The sequence below is a fragment of the Echinococcus granulosus genome (assembly GCF_000524195.1).
Source record: "Echinococcus granulosus chromosome Unknown EG_S00037, whole genome shotgun sequence".
In the NCBI taxonomy this organism is placed as follows: domain Eukaryota; kingdom Metazoa; phylum Platyhelminthes; class Cestoda; order Cyclophyllidea; family Taeniidae; genus Echinococcus; species Echinococcus granulosus.
Genome location: NW_020170417.1, coordinates 226,318 through 234,701, shown reverse-complemented (window position 1 = coordinate 234,701; position 8,384 = coordinate 226,318). Strand labels below are relative to the sequence as shown.

Sequence of the window (8,384 nt, the reverse complement as noted above, 5' to 3'; positions counted from 1 at the left end):
GGTGCTGGCCCGACCTCAGTGCGAGGGCATCAAAAAGTACATCGTTGGTTTAATCATTCAGACCTCCTCTAATCCTGATCTTATGGAGAGCGAAAAAACTTATTTGAGTAAGCTCAACATGATTTTGGTCGAGGTGAGCGAGTGCGATTTCGCGCCTGTTACACATTGCGTGTAGATTTTGAAGTTCGAGTGGCCCACGAATTGGCCCCACTTCATCCACGATATTGTTGGAGCTAGTAAGACTAATGAATCACTATGCCAGAACAACATGGTCATCTTGCGGCTCCTGAGTGAAGAAGTGTTCGACTTTTCGTTGGGGCAGATGACGCAGACCAAGGCGAAGCATCTGAAAGACTCCATGTGTCAGGAATTTGGCATGATTTTTCAATTGTGTCAGATGGTTTTGGAAAACTCCCAGAACGCTTCACTGGTTGTTGTCACGTTGGAGACGCTTCTCCGATTTATGCACTGGATTCCACTAGGCTACATTTTTGAAACCAACCTCATTCAGAGTCTTGTATGTCGTTTCCTTAGTGTACCCGTTTTTCGAAACGTTACTCTCAAGTGTCTAGCAGAAATTGGTAGGTCTTGTAGTCACCCAATCTAATCCGTTCCACCATTTATAGCCGGCGTCCCTGCAAAAGAGTATCCGGAAAAGGTTGTTGAGTTATTCGATCTTACAACAAGCAAGCTGAATGAGGTTGGTTGTGTCCTTACAAATTTGATACTGCTCCTTCTCTAGATGTTGCCTCTGTCCACACGGATTCGCGAGGCTTATGAGAAGGGCACTACGGACGAGCAGAACTTTATCCAAATTCTGGCAATCTTTTATTGCACATTCTTGAAATGTCATAGTTATCTCATTGAGTCGGGGGAGATAACGACAAAGTTGGTCGATGCCTATAAGTACCTTCTTCGCATTTCTGAGGTTGATGATAAGGAAATATTCAAAATTTGTCTGGAGTATTGGGACTGTTGGGTCTGCGAGCTGTATACTGAAGCCACCATGTCGTGTCGCTCCCTTCATTATCCCTCACTTTCGCGGCCAGAATTCACGCCAATTCTCTCGGAGGTTGGTCGTTTTTAATGTGTTGATTTTTGTTGAACTCATTGGCGCATTATCTTTCAAGTGCTCTGCTTTTCGCTTTAACAGCTCCGGACAATCCTGATCTCACGAATGGCACGACCAGAGGAGGTTCTTGTTGTGGAGAATGAGCACGGTGAGGTGGTGAGAGAATTCATGAAGGATACGGACAGTCTGAACTTGTACAAAACCATGCGGGAAACACTTATCTACTTGACTCACCTTGATCACGAGGTAGGTTCTTTTTTTCGCCTTAGGATTTTCCCATATTCGCATTGGAAGCTGATCTATTAAGTCCTTTAATATTTCGCGAATGTTTACTAAAAAGTGATAGCTGGAAGTGTGATGGGGTTTGTGTGTAAAATGAACCCAGCACTGCCTATCGAAGACTAACACCTCTAGCGCGGGAATCTGAGTAGTTTTACAATCAGCTGGTGTCAAATGTAACAAAATTCTACGCGCGTTAGTCAGTATTGAATGTTTATAAATGGTGACCTATGCCGGAGGAGATTAAATGGGGAAACCAGCTACCATACTGCGTATCCCAGATGTTAGTTGGATATCCTATGGGAACATTCGCATTTTGAGAGCGGTTTTGCTCTTAACCTTTTTTCGAGTATTGTCATTTTATATGCGGTTTCTTTCTTTTTTCTGGTACATTGCCACTCGATTTACTCCCCGTAATGAGTTATGCGACAGGTGCTATTCTTTTTTCTTTCCTTGTGACTAATGGTTGTTTCAAGACAGCCTTGTTATTTGAACTATTCGTTTTGCAGGAATCAGTCTGAAAAGAAGAGCCATTAATATATTAAAAATAATAATCGCTTACATGAATGACAACCTTTTCTTACCCTGGTGACATCACCCCATGATTCGAAACACCCTTGTTTTCTGAACTCTGTTCATAATCGTTATTAGTATCTGGTTCCATTCCGCAAATAGTTGTACTCCTTCATTTTTCAGGTTTTCGTTAGTGCTATGTTTGACTTATCTCTTCTAGTTAAAATACGACTCATTTAATCAGAAGCTGCTCAACTCATCCGTAGAATAAATGTGGGGTTTTCCATCTGCTAGCTATTTAAGTGTAGGAAATGTCAACAAAGTGGTGGTCGAGCCTATTTCGTGCTCTCGTTGCGAAGCTTGCCCATCAGGTGTCGTTTCTATTTACTGCTCATATCCGCACTTGAGTTGCCCAAATCGCATCCGAGTGCGTCGCGGCTCTTGTCCTCGTATTTCGTGGTTTCAATATCTGTTAGCGTCAGTTTATTCTTTATTGCCATTTGTTGCATTATTCGTGTTCAGTCTCACCGTATTCAGTGATATTTCTCCCATGGATTGGATAATGTTTACCTTTTTGACGCAGTGCATTGCTATTCACTTTAATGCATTTATTTTGATAGCCATAGTCAAGGTAACCATGAAAATGGACGAGGGAGTGTTGGCTGAATTTTGATAGATGATTTGTGTGGTGTGAGGATAAAATCTGCAATGAGATATGGTAGATTTCCCGTAAGGACTGAAGGGAAGATGCCCATGGTACGTACAATGGATGTAGTTAGCAGTGGCGTATTTGTTTGCAGGACACGGAGAAGATAATGCTGCAGAAATTGAAGTGTCAGGTGAACGGAACGGAGTGGTCGCGTGCGAATTTGAACTCCCTATGCTGGGCCATCGGTAGCATCTCGGGTGCGATGATGGAAGATAACGAGCGCTCCTTTCTGGTCATTGTTATCCGCGATTTGTTGGGTCTATGCGAGCACAAGCGAGGCAAGGACAACAAAGCTATTGTCGCAAGCAACATCATGTACGTGGTAGGACAGTATCCGCGTTTTCTGCGCGCACACTGGCGCTTTCTCAAGACTGTCATCACAAAGCTCTTTGAGTTCATGCACGAGACCCATGAGGGTGTCCAGGATATGGCCTGTGATACCTTCATCAAGGTGGCCCAAAAGTGCCGTAGGCAACTTCTCATTCCTCAGGTTAGTCTTTGTCAGTATTTGGCCCTGCCTTTCTGGTAGTTAGTCTGTCTTGAAGCTTGGTTTTTTTAATGCCTATTTAACTGATCACCCCAGTCAGCCTTCCTGAATCGAAATAACCGCCATCTGCAGCTTCTGCACTTGGTGGAGCATTCTTTTTTATTGTCGAATCGCGCTTCTGAGGTTTAAATTCACTCCAACTAGATTCAATAAATTTAGCGTTTCTAATTTCTTTTATGACCATGATCTTTGGCAGTTGTAACAGCCGTAGAATAAGTTCCTTAGTCATTGCCTTTCAACAAAGCCTGTGTATTTTTTGATGGATGGCGTAAACGACGGGATATACTAGCCTGATTTTGAGTACAATAGTATTTTCTTAATGCTAAATAATGCTATGATGATTCAATGTTCGTGATTTTAAGCCATGGATTTTAGTATATCGTTCCGGTTTTGGATACTTCTTGAGCAGTGTGTCAGGCTCTTTATCAGCTGATTTCCAGGACTCTAACTTTGAACCAAGTAGACCGCGAGCGTTCTCTTCAGGAATTTATTTCAAGTCGTTATAGATAATACAGATTCGCAGACATGCTTGCGGTTTTTTCTGATGTACGCTTTTCACTCCGTCTCGGGCTTTGTCATCATCTCGTGTCATCAGTTATTACTAAATGGCGCTTGCTCACTTTTTTGAACTGTTCATAACTGGCGCATATGGCCTCAATTTCCAGTTTGTTTTCCCAACCCATTTGAGTTGTACGCTATAGTCCCTATCTTAAAGGCTCTGTCGATGGGAGAGTCGGATGTAATATATTGACTTTACAGTGCGGTGCATCATCCGGCTTCGTGGAGGACATAATTCGCAGCACCGATTCCATAATCTCAGACCTGCAGCCACAGCAGGTGCATACCTTCTACGAAGCGGTTGCAACGATAATCAGCGTGGAAACGGACCGGTCGGCACAGAACGATCTCGTGGAGGGTCTCTTCCGTCTGCCCAACGCCATTTGGGATGATATCCTCCTCCGTGTGGCCGCAGATATAACCGTGCTGGGGGACGTAGAGGTGGTGAAACAACTCTGCAACATCCTTAAGACCAATTTGGCTGCGTGTCGGGCTCTCGGCAATGCATACATGGTCCAGTTGTGTCGCATCTACCTCGATATGCTCAACATCTATCGACTGCTCTCGGAACAGATTAACGCCTCCATCGCTACCCACGGTGAACAGGTTGTCAAACAACCCCTTGTACGGTCAATGCGTGCCGTCAAGAAGACTGTACTCAACCTCCTCTCCTGCTGGATTCAACGGAGTCACAATCCCGTATTGGTACGTCTGTTTTCATGTATTTGTCCCTTCAGCTCTTGCTGTCCTTTTTCTATGCGTAGAAAGACCGTTATTAGATATTTTGCAGATTTTGCGGTCTGTAGGTGCTGCACAAATGCTCTGTCGCCTCAGATCACATCTGCGCTATTTTTTGGTGCTTATTTGATACATCCCTTGATATGCGTTACATACACATTGGAAAATCTTCATTTTATCGTGATGCCGGGTACTTTTTCCATTGTTTTTCGATGGGACTGTATTTTTATGAAGGTGACTTCCGCGTTAAAGAATATTCAAAATGCCTTGTTTAATAGTCGGGTTAGGAGCCAGTGATTTTCGTCAAACCCTTATTTCCTTATCTTTGAGTTCTGTCCGACACTTTTCCAGTCAATCCTACTGCTGTCTTTCGTGATTTGCACACTTTTGGGCCATCGTGTCAGATCTATGTAGTCGTTGAATAAGGTTCTCTGATAATGGCAACCAATTTGGTCCAGGGGATCTGGGGGCTTTTCTTAGTGTTCTTCAGTAAGCATAGTAATTAAACCCACTATAATTTACACATTGAATGTGGAGGCAACTTTTAATGTACTGACTTTTATGTAACTAATTTACAACTCCATTATGTTCATTTGTAGATCGGCTTTCTTTGGCTTAGTTTTAGCCAAGTTTTCATCAGCTTTCTTGATTCTTTTGAAGACGATTGCTTTTTGCAAATAATTGTTCCATTTAAATTGTTTTATAAATTGTGTTCAACCAATCCACTTTGTTTGTGTATGCCTACTGTCAATATGAAATTCCTGATTCAGAGTTCATGTACATCTTGTGCAGTTTAAAAATTCCACAGAAGAATCAATGTGATACCTATTTCGCCTTCAGGTAGCGAACGACTTCGTCCCACCCCTGTTGGAAGCCGTAGCGACGGACTACCAACAAAGTCCACCCATTTCCCGTGAACCCGAGGTGCTCACCACTATGGCGACAATCGTGAACCGCCTTAGCGAGAACGTGCTGCGCTCCCTGCCGCGCATTCTCGATGCGGTGTTCCAGTGCACCTTGGAGATGATCAATAAGGACTTGGAGGAATTCCCCGAGCATCGTACTAACTTCTTCACCCTCCTGCAGGCAGTGAATGCACACTGCTTCTCCGCCCTCATGACTCTCACCGCGGAAAAGTTTAAACTCATCCTTGACAGCGTCATCTGGGCCATCAAACACACTATGCGGCAGGTCTCTGAGACCGGCCTTAACATCCTCCACACCATGCTCTCCAACCTTGCGGCTGTCAACTCCCCGAATCAGCAGCTCTTTTTCCGCAACTTCTACATCGAAATCATGCAGCACATGTTCGCTGTAGTCACCGACCGCTCCCAGATTGGAAGTAAGCTCGCCTAGCTTTCTTTAACTAAATTACATTACCGTCCTCGATGCTCCGAGTTGCTACTCTAGAAATGGTCTGTTAGGCGTTTCTAGTAATAAATCTGCTTTTGCTTCCGCGAGCAATGTTTAAGAACATTTATGCACTCAGAAATTGAGCTTCTACTTTAGTTACATAAAGTTACTGTTTGCCTTCTTGGCTCAAAATAGCGTGCCATTTAAAATTACAGTAAATTCAGTGTCTCTTTTTTGCCATTTTATCACAGTTAGACATATGTCATGTTTCTGTGGTAGATTACCTATTCACCCAGTAATTATTACCCAGGACTTAGGTATCCCGTAGTAGTACTTTATACCGATGCAGAAATTTTGTCATGAAAAAATACATTAAAAGCTTGACTAATCACTAGCCACCTCTCATTAGATTTGACTCTACAGGCCTCGCTGCTGGCCTACATGTTCAAGTTGGTGGAGAACGGTGTAATAACAGTTTCGCTGGGTGGTGAGACCCCGGAGTTCGACGTACCCCCAGAGGTCAACGTCCAGTATGTGCATCAGCGTCTGTTGGAGCTACTGAAACAGGCCTTTCCCCATCTACAAGAGGCCCAGTTAGTAGTCTTCATCAAGGGCCTCTTTGCGCTGGACACTGATGTGTCCGCATTTAGAGAGCATTTGCGCGACTTTCTGGTGCAGATTCGTGAGATCACGGGCGAAGATCTCTCCGACCTTTACCTGGAGGAGCGAGAGGCGGAGATCGCGGCCGCACAGGCGGAGAAGTTGAAACGCCAGGCAGAAGTACCGGGTCTGCTGAGTTCTCTCGGCTTTGAAATGAGCGTGATAACACCTTGTGGTGTCGGAGGTGGCGTCGGTAGCGGCAGCGTTGGCGCTGGTATGGATATGGCCGATTAGCAAATCTTGTCCGCGCTGTGCCACATCCTTCCGTAACTGTCTGCGTGTTTGTGCGTGTGCTGCTTTTGTACTGCTTCTGCGTGTGTGTAAGCGTGTATCATCCCGTTGTTTTTGATCCGGCACGAGAATGCTCTCACCGACTGTATCGTATACTTTTGCGAGAGCATACTTTATTCTGTATTCTACAATGAAACGCTTTTAAATGAAACAGGCGTTTGTTCCACTATCCATGATTGGAGCGTTTTCGGGGCCTTGGCCATTCCGCTCCTGAGCAGCCTCACTAACAAGCGTTTTAGCAAGTGCTTGTTTTTAACAGTCCGCTTTTGAATGTGCGGAAGCTGTTGTCAAAGCGTTTTTGCTTTATTAGCTTAACAGTAGAGGGTGCGTCTGGAGGGTGGGAGGTGGTAGGTTTGAAAATTGGTCGGCTGAGGTGGGGGGAGGAGGTTGGTAAGCATTCTGGAGTTGACTAGTGGTTTTCAATATGCTGGAGCCGGGTCATTCAATACTTCATTGGCTGGGGTGCTGGTGGTTTGGATACGTCTACCATCCCTTCAGTCATAAGCTCGTTCTACTTAGACGTCAGACCTCGATAATGATTTATCCACTTATGAAGTGATAGGTTGACAACATCAGCGCAGATACATGAGAGTGACTTAGGCTCTTAAGCTTTGGCGAATTTCTTCCATCGTACTAGCAAACTTATCTGTGAGGTAACGCGAATTAATGAGGCGCTGGAAGTCGATGGGTTGATTTTTCCTTACAAACGGAAATGCCGTTGTGGCTGCTCCTGACGCAGTGCGGTAAGCAGTCAGTGCGTCCTGGTCCCAACGTCTGGCAGCTAGTTCAGACATCGTCGGTTAGATTAGCCTTCATCAATGGCAATACAGGCGTAAAGCGGGATGCTGTGGGTGTTTTCCAGCAGAAGGTCCGAAACCTCTATCCGCAGAGACACGTATCAGCGTAAGGTGTTCAACGCGGCATGCTGCGTTGGCGACACGGGTGAGGTTGACTTTGGTCGTGATGGTTCGCACTTCACCGCATAGCCAAGTGACGATTTTGACAAGAATGGCCGAGAACTAACTTTCCTAAAGGCGTATCGTGGCGATTAGCACCTCATTGCTGATGATGTGACTCATGCTGCCCTGGAACGGTTAAGGGGTTCCCGCAATTCATTCCGTGTCAAAGTTCTGGGGGCATAAGTCAAGCGCTAGGGGTACCTATGCCCCGCGTAGTCACAACAGAAAATGGATTCATTTTCTACTCCTTCAAACTGGCTCTTTTTTCTGTAAAAACTCTTGGCTACACCCACGTCACTCTGTCTACTCACTTACCCAACCCCACTAAGGGTGTCTACGTGGAACCCGTCAAACCAGCTACATCCCTTGGTTGTCTACGTTGTGGTGCTGGCTTCAACACGGCAGATATGATCGCGAAGGCTTTCGACTCGGAATAGTGTCATCTTTGTTGAGTTTTCACTTTCACATTTTTTTGAGGCCCCAATGGGTAGGTTGGATTTGAATGGTGGATTGTGCCATTTACGGACTGTCAATTGCAACGCAAGGTAGCTAATTAACTTTGCAGCGCTCCATCATAACAAAAAAAATAGCAACTTCAGAAAGCGCCCTGAAACTTTTCTGCCTGCACTGAAATACTCTCCATTCCAAACGATAATTCCTTCTAGAAGAAATCGTAGCTAACTGCAAACAAGGTGTTTATGTACA

General features: G+C 44.8%; 1 protein-coding gene across 1 annotated transcript; it reads left to right on the top strand. All coding sequences in view use genetic code 11, as the record gives it.

The window, feature by feature from the left end:
* Positions 1 to 82: 82 nt before the first annotated feature.
* EGR_05229 (Exportin-1) lies at positions 83 to 6,663 on the top strand (the record flags this gene model as incomplete). Its single annotated transcript, XM_024494478.1, has 9 exons — positions 83 to 133; positions 176 to 581; positions 627 to 700; positions 743 to 1,072; positions 1,154 to 1,318; positions 2,665 to 3,063; positions 3,880 to 4,383; positions 5,257 to 5,758; positions 6,179 to 6,663. 9 exons carry the CDS (start codon positions 83 to 85, stop codon positions 6,661 to 6,663), a joined length of 2,916 nt encoding a protein of 971 aa, XP_024351099.1.
* Positions 6,664 to 8,384: the final 1,721 nt, after the last annotated feature.